The 12413-nt window shown below is 38.5% G+C and overlaps 1 protein-coding gene across 5 annotated transcripts in view; it reads right to left on the bottom strand.

The window, feature by feature from the left end:
• Positions 1-3260: 3260 nt before the first annotated feature.
• Positions 3261-12413, bottom strand: part of LOC109478556 (TBC1 domain family member 14-like) — a 20009-nt gene continuing 10856 nt past the window's right edge. For 2 of the 5 annotated variants that reach the window (XM_019780176.1, XM_019780180.1), the window contains exons 3-15: positions 11904-12013; positions 10728-10810; positions 10332-10449; positions 9820-9926; positions 9479-9556; positions 9054-9148; positions 7832-7867; positions 7025-7096; positions 6577-6705; positions 6274-6383; positions 5930-6033; positions 5244-5398; positions 3261-4886 (exon numbers count right to left, since the gene is read on the bottom strand). In XM_019780176.1, the coding sequence (XP_019635735.1) occupies positions 4824-4886; positions 5244-5398; positions 5930-6033; positions 6274-6383; positions 6577-6705; positions 7025-7096; positions 7832-7867; positions 9054-9148; positions 9479-9556; positions 9820-9926; positions 10332-10449; positions 10728-10810; positions 11904-12013 (1260 nt within the window). In that variant the 3' untranslated portion in view covers positions 3261-4823. Of the gene's footprint in view, positions 4887-5243; positions 5399-5929; positions 6034-6273; positions 6384-6576; positions 6706-7024; positions 7097-7831; positions 7868-9053; positions 9149-9478; positions 9557-9819; positions 9927-10331; positions 10450-10727; positions 10811-11903; positions 12017-12413 lie in introns of all 5 variants that reach the window. The other 3 variants (XM_019780175.1, XM_019780179.1, XM_019780178.1) reach the window with 2 other exon arrangements.

Raw genomic sequence — 12413 nt, 5'->3', positions numbered from 1 at the left:
GCATCCAGGCTATATTCTCAGCAGAAGAGATACTATTTCAAGCCGTGGCATTATGTGTTCACACAAATATACCAAGTCATCAGAGAATGTTGGTCCGTTCTGCGCCAATCACAAACCGACCGCGTAATTGAATTGGGTCAAGCTATGAACAATTTCCTGGTTTTAATGTGCATATAATACCTACATTAAATACGCGTTAAATTGTAATGGAATGCAAGACCCACGTGTATAAACATACTAGTTATGTTTCATAGGTCGGGGTCGACTACACCCTATGCCCCACCCCCCGTATGTTCCGGCAACTCAACCCCAGCCCTGACCCTACGTCGGAACGTAGGGGGTGTCGGTCTGTCGGAACATAGGCGCCTTCAGGCAGATCTTTGAGTGGCAAAATCGTAGCCAACCGGTACTACCCATGTCCATTATACAAATTAATACCGTTTTATTGTATACTGACACTGTCTTGCCGGTTTCTTACGACTTTGCCAAAGACCTGCTTGGAGATTATTGGAACGTAGGGATCTCCCTGTCGGCGTCACTGTTTGCTTTGGTAACAGGAGTCTGCAAATGCGGTAATACCGGTACTAATAATAGGTAGTTATTTCGTCAATGGTCTCATGAACTGGTTACAGACGGTAGGAATTTTATAGTTAAACAGCGTTATTATAAAGTGGTGTCAACGGGACATAATACATTACTAGTATAGGTATTTCAGTGAATCGCAGCTCAAGCGTTTTCGGACATCTAGAATTTCTGACGAAATAACGTACGAGTAACTCACAGAAGGGAAACACAATGAAACAAAGTCACGAGCATATAGAATCTGGGATTTATATAATTAGTCACATTCATCATATTTAAAGAGGTTTCCTTTGTACATTTGGCAGAAATTTCATCACACGAGCGCAACTCTTAGTCTTATGGGGGCAAGGGGGGGGGGGGGTGGGCAAAGGCAAAAAAATCGTGTAATTTCATCACAATCAGGTATGACAACATCATATGAATTGCACAGCGCCCAAGGCAACCCTCGAGCTGTATTGCAGCCTTTCTGACGCTTACCTCTCTGAAAACAAAAGCTGCACAAAAACTTTTACCAACTTTCTATACAGTCTAGCTACAAGCATCACCAAATGTGCTGAAGTTATCTCTGTACAATTCATTGTCATACATGCATGTTCTCCAACCAAAGCACCTGCCTATTACACAGGATGAAATAGATAAAAATGTTAACACAAAATTTCGTTCCAGTTGTAGCACAACAATAGGGCAGTTTCGGTACAAGTGAATGGTGCAGTTTTCCCTCCATAATCACTGTGCAGAGAATGAAAGTTCTGTTATGTAAGGATAAACAGTTGTTCTGTATCCTTCGTTACTTCTCACAAACCACCATTTAGAACAAGTTCACTCGCCTACAAAACAGGCTTTAAAAAGACTACATGATTGAGTTTTTGATTTCTTCTATAGAAACATCCTTTAGTAGTAGTTGATGTTTATTTAACATCACGATCATCAATGTAAGATTATCAGTGTACAGCAAACATCACATTTTTGCTACAGCTTGAAACTAAACCTCTTCTAAATTTTGTCAATATAATGAGCAATTGAGAAGCTTTTTCTTAGCCTGGGGTTTCCCAAAGAGGCTTGTCCACCAGGATGCTGCATGGGTAGATCATCACCAGTAATATGGTTTTTGGTAAGACATTTAATTTACACTAGGTAGGGTGTACCATTGAAATGACTCTTGCCTCACAAATTTACCATGCCCTGAATCAGTTGGGAACCCCAAGCCAAATGTTACTTAGAATATACTTCATTAAATTGTTGTTGGCCACAAAGTGTCATGATGGCATTTCCAAAGATTCTTTGGCTGACCTGTGTCTTTTTTATTTCGGGTGCATGTGTTTACAACCTATTACTTTATGATGGAATACCACGGAAATTACTTGTAGTCACAGTTCTAAAAGTGTGCCCGCTTAAAATGCTGGCTGAAACATTAAATATTAGTTCCAAGGTTTGTGGTACAGGACTGTGATTGGTAGACACTGGTTGGAACTGATGCATGAAACTGGGCTGTGATTGGATGAAACTGACTGCTGAATCCTGGGCTGTGATTGGTTGACACTAGAGCTGTGTACCGGTACGCAGTACCGATACTGTACCGGAAAAATTGATTAGGTACAGGTCCAAAATACCTAATCCCTCAGTACCGGTACTGTACCTAAACAATTTCACACCAATTTTATGCCTATTTGTGACCTCAAATGTATAAATAGCTGGTTAACAATGGATCCCTGTGTAAGGACAGTGTGTTCATGAAAACAAAAACATATATATAGCCTATATTTTATCTGAGCATTCGCCATAAACAAAGAATAAACCTTAACTATCAAGTTTATTTATGTTTTTTTTTGTTATTGAAGGAGTTCAGAAGAGCATATAAATTGGTCGAATTGTTCAGGTACAGGTTCAGGTCCGGACCTGTACCTAAACCTGTGTACCTGTACCTGTACCTGTACCTAAAATTTGTTTAGGTACACAGCTCTAGTTGACACTGACACCTGGGCTGTGATTGGACTGTCCAGTTGCCTACACAATTCCAAAAACTGTCAACAGGAAAGATGACAGTAAAATTTCCCCTCTATTGGGAATTTATCAGTACCATTCAGTAGACGATAAGAAGATTCAATTTTAGAAGTCCTGGAGAGACAAAGGGGAGGTATTCCATCACTTTCATAGAGTTGTATAACACTGCTGCTATAAAAATATGATCCAAATACAAAACATCAGATTTTGGTACAGAAATATACCTGTCCTGTCAAGGTTAGGGTTGCCATAGATGTCTGTATGTAGAAAAGGAATATAAAAAACTTGGTCTGCATTATTTCGCATATATCATACAAGCATACAGTAATGTTACTTTAGACACATTATCTAAAAGAAAACCACTGAAATTTCTGTCACTTGTGATCCTGAATTCAGAAACTGTGGCTTTATCTATTAATCTATTAGACGACTTTGCATGGAGACAACAAATATTAACAATTTCCTGAATATTCTTTGAAGAGCTAATGCATATTACCTTTTCTTGACTCATACAAATAGACTATCTAGCAACATTAGTAACACAAAGTACAATTTGAAATAAAGGTGTAAGTGTAAACAAAAATGTGTAAGTGCAAACAAAAATGATCACATTGAATACGTATGACAAAACTACCATAATCTGTAACAAACAAAATAAAAGGGTTTTGTATACGAGAAAGAGATGTATGTGTATAATCATGTTACAAGTGTTTACACGTGTATATGTATTACAGTTGCTTCAATCAAATTCAACAATTTTAGAACTCTCAGTTGATACATATTACATTTGAGTCAAACAAACTTGGCTGATGAAAAGTGATATTTCATGATGGTGTTTTCACAAAAGAGCAGCAGGGAATACATTAAGATTAACTCAACAATTGGTAAGTCACATAACATATGTGTGTACATGTTCTTGTAACTAAGGTACATCTTTCAGAAGAGGTCTGGCCTAAAATGAAAAAAAAATTAAGGAAACATGCAAACCTAACCAATTTGTTTGACAACTTTCCAGCCAAATGCTATGAAAATCAGACTAAAATTGTTTACGGGATGAAATTTGCAAAAGCCATACAACTCATGCCAAAAGAAAGCCAATTTTCAGAGCCAACATTCAGAGGAAACAATACAAGAAACCAAAACTTGGTAAGTTTGTATGAATGATATTTCTTTCCCCCAACTTTAAGCAGAACTGTGTAAAAAAAGCTCACATTATTTTTCTAAATGACATATATTTAACCTTAAAAATTCTGAAGGGTACACAAGCTTAAAAGTTGATAGAAGCTTACACCCCTTCAAATATATCACTGACCTGAACTAGAGCTGGTATTCAAGTTCAATTTGGACAAATTGCATTGTCATGTTGCTTACACATGTATACATTTGGCTGGGCAAATAACCTAAATTTCTTCATATTTACAAGTCGTCTTACTTTATAAACTGAATCAGGATTAAAATGTCTTCCACAGTTGCTCACAAAGTTGGACTGATACTTTACAAATTAATGACAAAAATCGCATCATGAATAAATGGGTGGAATTTACATATCTACATGCCATCTTGGATACATCAGGACAGGATCGCTTTTCAACAGGGTCAGTCTTATGTACATGTACAATATGCACAGTCACAAAAAATATTTGCTGGCAGTTTCATAATTTGCATTCAACTTACATTTATCAAAGATCCTAAAATTACTATGAGGAAAAAAGTTAAACCTACATAATACTTTGCAAGAAAGATGGGGGAATTTAGTGCCACATTCTTTAGCCTGGCAAGACAAATGTTAGCTACTAAATAAAATGATGAATATATTTTACAATGGGAATGGCTTTAAAGGGTATACATTTCTTCTAGGTTTCCTTTATTTCCACAAGTTAATTTATAAATTTGTTAAACAGAAGGAAAGCAGCATTGCTGGTAAGGGAATGAACATATTTTCTGTTTTCTCACATCAAAAGTTAACATATAAACAAATCATGAACTTAAGTGTTAAGGGTCGAAAAGCGCACCAATTTCTCTGTGGTACTTCAGGAGAAATGGAGACTATGAAATCAGTTGCTACTACAAACTCAGCTGTAGCAAAACAAGGAGCGCTATTTGACAAAAGCCAGTCTTAACTTATTTGTCTGGAAGCAAAGAAACTCTACAAGGGAAAACTGGCAACAGAATTTCAAAGGGTTTCAATGCCACTCGGTACTAGGGGTGGACAGGTGGCTTATCAAAAGTTGGTTTCCACCTTATTCCCCCTTTTCTCTGTCTGCATTCTGGGATGCTACACCCTCCTTTACTGACGACAGGACCTGCAAAATGCAAGAAAACTTTGTGTCCTCTTAAAGTTCCTGTCACATTTTTTTAACATGCCCAACAAGTTACTTACTCACATTTTGCAATAGACAACTGTATGGTCACACATAGGTCAAGGTAGTCCAAAGATTTTCAAAGCATTGCATGCCCAAAATTTACAGGCATGCTGTTCTGCACTGTGCACATGCCTGTATACATAAAACTTTCACCATTGAGATGCGTATTGTGTGTACAACTGCATATGCAAACTATAAGGAATTAGTCAACAGTCATAATCAAAGTGGAGTCATGTTACAGACAAATAAATGAAATTATCAACAGAAACAACAAAATACTTCACAACATTAACCCACCTCTTTGAATTTCTTGTTCTTGGCCTGCATGTTGATGGCTGCAATGGACTGGAACAGTTTGTCATCAGCGATGACCTCTGGCAGCTTGGTGAGGAACTGCACGATCTGGATAAAGTCCATGTTCACCAGAATGTCCTCATAGTGAAGCAAAATGCCTGTTAAAGGAAACACAAACAAAATTAACATTGATGGCAAGAGAATATCACACATTCTGGATAGGTGACTATAGGCTAGTATCATTTATTTTACAATACTCGGTTGACCAATGACCAGGAGATTATATATAACAGACTAGGTAGGTAGTAGGTAGGTTGACAAGGGTACGCAATACTAGTATCTCTATCAAACAACTCCTTAACATGATTCACAGAACTCACTAAAGATTATGAGGGTGTGTAAAACAATTAACATTCCCTTATTACTCCTATGTTTGAAGGCCCTTGGTTGTTTCTCTATACCAGTGGCCTTAGAGAATAATGCATCACTGTACATGTGCAGTAAAATGATTTACTGGTAGTCAACCTTTTTTTCTTGTAATTATTCTTATTTTGTATATCAATAAGAAAAAATTGTTGACTTCTGATTTTTTGTTATACAAAGAGCTCCCTTGAGAATTAGTTATCTACAAAATGCACAGACCACCATTTAAGATCAATCAATCAAATAATAAAAGTGTTGAGAATGACCTAAAGCTGTTCTAAACAGGAACTCCTCTCCATCCCGACAGAACACGTCCCACACTCGGCTGGCCACATCCAGCGGGAGAGACTTGCTATAAAGTGTGAAGATCCTACAAAAGCAGAAAAAAACACTTAGCTTGCACCTGAGTTTTAGGCAAAAATTTGTGTCTGCAGAGATACATGTGATATTTTGACAAGCCCATGAACAAATAACAAGCACGTGATACATCAATGACAGGTGAATTTGATCAGATAAAGATCAATGTTTTTTACCCTCAAGATAGGATTCAGTTGGACTAGTAAACACATGATGTGCTTTTATTAATGGAGATCCTTTGCATTGAACCTACCAGTCTATGAGGTAGAGGTCAGGGGTCACCTTCCACTTCTGGAACAGTGCATACAATTTCGGCAGGTTCTCCTCAAAAAACACCTCATAGGTGTCGAAGTATATCTTCATCTGGAGAAGACAATAAGGAAAGTATGAGTGACACGTACAGTCAAAACTGTCAAAGAACACTATCCAGGGGACTGTTGCAATCTGGTCTATGTGGGCACGTGAATGTGTCAATGGGACAAATTAACTAAAGGACCACCAAAAAAAGGCCAGGTGGCCCTACACAGACGAACTTTCAAGATTTTTTTGTCCCTACCTGCCCACTGTCCACTCTGAAGAAGGCCAGCTGACATGGTTTGTTCAGGAGGTTAGCAAAACACACGAAGGCGTCAGCTGGCTCCATATTCAGGATCAGAACTGCTGCCAGGAAGGACATTCCCTGGACCTGGGATGGGGTCGAGAAAAACAACACATCATTGAAATTTCCCACATTAGTGGAAGGATTGTCATAACAGGCCACTATAGCCTTTTCTAGATGTCAGCCCGGAGACCAGACTATGAAGTTTGAACCCTTACTCTTTTCAAAAAGGTGGTGAGATCTTTTGCAGATTTCCATGAATTTCAATTTTCATCTAAAATTGAATAAAGGACTTAAACACCAATATATCCCACATCTAGCCAGGATCAGGCATATGGATTCTGAAGTGAATGGTAAAAATCTGTTTGTGAAAAACTGAGTTTAAGCAGATGATAAGACTACATACATATCCCACGTCAGGCCGGTAACACACGTACGCCCCCAGGACCCCATGCAGCATGTCATGGTACGGCCCGCCCTGCAGACAGAAAACAAACATGATTAACTGACATGTACATGTGATAAAATAATGTTGTCCGATCCATTTACAACTAGTACATCTAACTATTTAAATTAAAAACATTATCAATCACTCTTCCACATGTGTAGCTTCTTGAAGTCTCCGGGCAGCATATGGAAGCTTACATCATTTAACTTCTCTTTGGGACAGAAGCACACGGCAGGGCATGTTGCTGATATGCTGAAGGTAATGATACCCTACTAGTGCTACGTACCAAAACATAACATCAGGCACAGGTACCAACAGTACAGTACAGAACTGTACCTCTACCTAAACAATTTGACAAAGTACCGGTAATCTGTGTTCCTCAATGATGACAGAAACATGAATTAACAGTTAATAAGATGTTTATCAAGACTTCGGGTTTCTCAAAACTTCAAATTGTGGTGGGACTCTTGTAGAAAAGAAATGGATCACCTATAGTAAACATGATTTAAAAGTAAAAAATTGAGATGAATTCATTTATCATTTAAAGATGTCAGTCACCTGCAACCTAAGAGTAAGAACCTTTACAGGTAAATTGCAGACAGAAAGTAAGCTGTCTTACAGGCAATATATAATAATGAGGGTACCTATGAAATGTCCATAATATTTATGGTCTTGCTAATCTTCAAGCTATAAGCATAATGTTTTAATGTTAAATGTTCCTTTTTCAAGAGTAGAAGAGTAGAGGAACTTTACAAACTCATTTACCATTTTCACGACAGTGCCTTTGTCCACTATTTCTTCCTGTTAGGCCAGAAAACAGTGTTAGTTGTCTTTCTTTTTTGGTGACATTTCAGTGGACAAGTCATGACATGGGGCATTCCAACTCAAGAAGAGAACAATTTTAAAACTGCAAGCATTACATTCACAAGTGCTATGCCAGATCTATTTGTATGCTGGGACAAATAGAGAACTCTGGGTAATGCAAGGGGAAAGCAAAATTATTACTATGACAACCAGACCACAGTACAGGTGCACTGGAGACAAGTTGCCATGGTATTTCTTTACTTGCCCCCTGAATAGCCGAAAATTCTGTTGTCTGGCATACAGCTTATTGAAGGTTGTTTGACTGTTTCCTTCTGTATTTTAACTTTTTTTAAGCAATAACAATTGCTTGCAAATGTTATTCAATCATCTTTTTCTTTGAACATAGAAATCAACTTCCTTTAAGACAAACTGTTTCGGTTGAACTGACAGAGTAGGAGTGCCCCAGTACATGTCTATAATTGGTTAGTTAGGTGCTGTTCAATTTTCTCTTCTAATCACCAAATCACAAAGAAACACTAATCTTCAATCTGAATCTGATTGGCTAATCAAAAGAAATGTGCAAAATTATGGCACTTTTTTGAATAATTGGCACTGATCTTAAAATGTGGTGTGCACTAATTTGAAGTACACTTGTCAAAGTGTATCTCCACTCAGAGTTGCAGGAAATGTACATGTCACATCCCCTTGACATTCCCTCAATATTTCAGTGTCTTGATCTTGACAAGTATATAATATCATCTTAGAATCATTGGGTGCAAAATTAATACAGAAGAGGCCAAGTAAAAATGTTGTGTTTCAGACGTAAGTCAAGGACATGTGGTATCCTTTGATAGTTGGTGGTTACACTGACCCAAACATGACGAAGCTGTATACAAGCTGGGAGCTCATTACACAGTGACAAATGACATCTTGGTGTAGTGACACATCGGGCAATATTGTGCAAAGTTCAAACCACCATAAATATAAGCTATGCTGGAACAGTGAGGTGATAAAAAAAAAGATTTGGGTGTAAATTCTGTCAAAGAAAGAAAGTGCCTTAGAGACCACTGGTGTTGCCATTTAAAGACTGTGACTGGAAGCACAACGTTAATTTTGCTTGGCCTGATCTACCTCGCTGAGGATTAGCTGGTAAACTGTTTAAGTGTTAAAGAGAAAAGCACACCTTCTGGAAGATACAGAGATGAGGGAAGGTTCTGCTGATGTCCAACTTAATCAGCTCCACACTCGACTCCCTGTCCCAGTCTGCAGGAGATGGGTCTACACAAGTAGTAAATAATAACAATAGTTTATTCAGTACTCAAGGGGGTTCAGACCTGCAGGGTGCCTATATTGCTCTGACATGTACAGTAACCAACTTGATTACAATCCTTTCTTTGACATTGCTACATCAAAAAGTATGTAGATTACCATTTAACTTGTGTGGATTAAAAACCCTATATAAAGGTTATGGAGGGTAATACACAAGCACAAACTGAGTTCAGTGACTTGCACTGAGCCAATTTATTAAAGAAAAAATATCAGGAAATTCAATAGATATTGTCCATGAATGTCTCCTCTAGTTTACAGAGTTATGAAACAGGATGATACCTTCATCTGACTCTGGTCCTGACTCACACAGCAGCTTGATTCTATCCTTGGCACGTGCTCGGAAGATCTCGTACAACTCTGGAGAAGTGAGATCAAGTAGTGTTTAAAAAAACACCTTGGTAATGTTTGGTGCAATGCCGGGATGTTGATATATATTCTGTGACTATCAATAAAGTACATGTACCGGTAGTCAGGTTTTCTTACTTGCATGTATCACAATGAAGGTAGAGGGTTGTACCCATACAGACATACCTAAGCAAAAATAACCCAGCAACTTATCTTTCAATTGGGAGTAATTTAAAATCTCATGTATGGCAGAGATGTGGTATGTAGAATCCTACCATAAGTAATGTTGAGGTCATTTCCAATGGCCAGTTTCCAGACCTTCCCCCGTATGGAGGGAGGCAAGCCTTGCCACCACAGCTCCTGGGCTTTCCTGGAGTGTTTCCTGGTGAGGTGGAAGGAAGAAAGCTTAAGTATCAATACAAGGGTGGCTCAGTAAACTTTTCCCCTAATCTTCTTCCACTTAGTATAGGAGGCTACATACCTCTGAATGTCAAATGTATATGTTCAATAAAGGTATTCCTAGACTAATTTCCTATGGAACAAGAAAGCAGAATTCCCAGGCTTCCTGATTTCCCCCATGTCGACTTTTCCCAGCTGCTGGCTCTTTGCCAGATTCTAAGACCTCCTGTCATTCTGCCTGTCAATCTTCACCCGCCCATGTGCTGTCAACCTACTCTGTCTGGATAAACCAAAACGATCCCGCAGCTCAGGCACTCAAAACACTACCTCCGTAATGGGAAGTAACAAAACTTGGCACAGTTACTATGTATGACAAGATGTTGCTCACATGATGTCCCAGTTGTTGAGAATCTCACTGTTCCACACCTCCATGGCTGATGCCACCGTGTCCTCGTGTTTGATTTGTTGCTGCAGTTGCATCATCTTCTGCTTGATGTCCTTTTTTTCTGCAAGGCCAAAGATGAAAATGAACACGCCTATCCCTTCTTAAACTTCCATGTTTCAAAGGTTTCCCTTTGGAAAGGAATTTTACACAATTTCCTCAAATGACTCCGGTGAAAATAGCTTCTGTAAGGCATATTCTCTCAGAGGGGATATACATTATGTAAAGTCAGAGGTCCTGTCTTTGAGGAGTATAAGCCGATCTGGTGTATTGCTTCTACAAACAAAAACAAGCAAGCAAACAAACAAGCAAACAAACAAGCAAACAAACAAACAAACAAACCTCTCCTCTTGGCCTCCTCCACCATGGCCTCATACTGCTCCCTGTGTTTCTGTTCCTCCTCAGCAGACTTGGGAGGCAGGTTCCTGGGCAGACATCAGGATGACACACATCATGGACATGTGGGAGGCAAACTAAGTCTCTTCATACATACTTTTAAGTGGCCAACTCTCCTTGTTAGTTGTTAACTGATACTGAATTTAATATCTTTTAATCTAAGAAGTTTTCCTGATTTTCAAGTGCTAAATTGCAAAAGAATTGTTATCATAGAAACCCAACTTAAACATCTTGACTAGTGTAAAATATGGTATCGATTAGTGTTTTATTTTGGTCAGGTACAGGTACACTGGATGTTCAGGTACCTAAATGATTTTACAGGTATAGGTAACTGTTACAAGGTACAAGTATTAGGTACACAGCCCTAACTGAAACATGTAAACCTTACTTGACCTACTTTTCTTCCACCACTCATCTCTTATATTCTATACAGTCTCCAAGGATTAAGTCAAAGCTTTGGGGAACCAAAAATAAAGGTATCCTGTTTTCTCCTGTGGTACCTTTTAAGTTACTATGGGTCATGCTGTAATTGAAATCCCCACTATAGCAACAGTTGAATCTATTGATTGATAGTTTTTGGTGTGGGTTGAAGGAGTGAATAAGTGTTATGGTTCCAGCAAGGTTCCCATATATTCCAGGGACTGTACAGTCGCCATTACATTCCCCAGTTCAGTCTGCCTGATCATGGGATTGTCTGAGATCTTTTATCTCAAAGGAGGTTTGGAAGGAGAAATTAGACATACTTTCCATTTTCTGCATCCAATTATCCATGATTCCCATGTGTTTACACCATGGCTAGGAGTAGGAGCAAAACCACTTCTCTTTTAGTCAGTGCTTATTCAAAATGCATTCTACTTTTTGAAAGTGGATGTCTGGTTTCCAAAATTAAAATGTTGAGTGATCTTTATGGTAATTCAACCAACTTGCAAGATTTTTCCTGTAGCTTCTGAGAACATTTCCAGAGTAACATTAGATTAATCAATAATTACCTGCATACAGAGGCTTTGGCCCTATTCCCACTAGGATGAAATTCCAACTGTAGGGATACAAGTCAAAGGACCTGGGATTACACATAGGGCTGTGTACATACTACCTGTACCTGTACCTGTAGACTCTACTTACGTTGGTCTGTTTTCCAGGATTAGTGCTGTTGTTGACCCCACGATGAAGTCTGTGCTTTTTCTTCTAACTGTTGATTTAGGGCTCGGAGACGCTGACTTGCTCCTGGCATCCTGCTAACAGTAGAAAGCATGGCTTTGAGCAATCAATCAATAGAAGAGGCACCTAATATCACCTTCATACCATTTTCTTTTTCTTCATTTAAGGGCTGTTTCTATGACTTTATTATACCAGTAGCTAACTAAAGAAAAGTCGCATTGTTGATTATGATTTTTAAGTTCAAGAGATTACACTGCGAATATGTATTTTCCTTGTATTACTACTGTGCTATACAGAAATGTTTCTATTGCAAAGTCAAAACACTTTGAAAACCTCCTTTCCCCACCTACAGCAAAGTTACATCCCCGTGAAAAATCAATGAATACACAGTACAGTATTTAGCAATGTCATGTACTTGGCAGTGACAGCACTGCTGACTGTTACTTCAATACAGGAAGTCGCCCGTGACTTCCC

This window comes from Branchiostoma belcheri, unplaced genomic scaffold (genome assembly GCF_001625305.1).
Source record: "Branchiostoma belcheri isolate BF01 breed outbred unplaced genomic scaffold, Haploidv18h27 scaffold44, whole genome shotgun sequence".
In the NCBI taxonomy this organism is placed as follows: Eukaryota; Metazoa; Chordata; class Leptocardii; order Amphioxiformes; family Branchiostomatidae; genus Branchiostoma; species Branchiostoma belcheri.
This window is presented reverse-complemented; position numbering and strand designations above follow the sequence as displayed.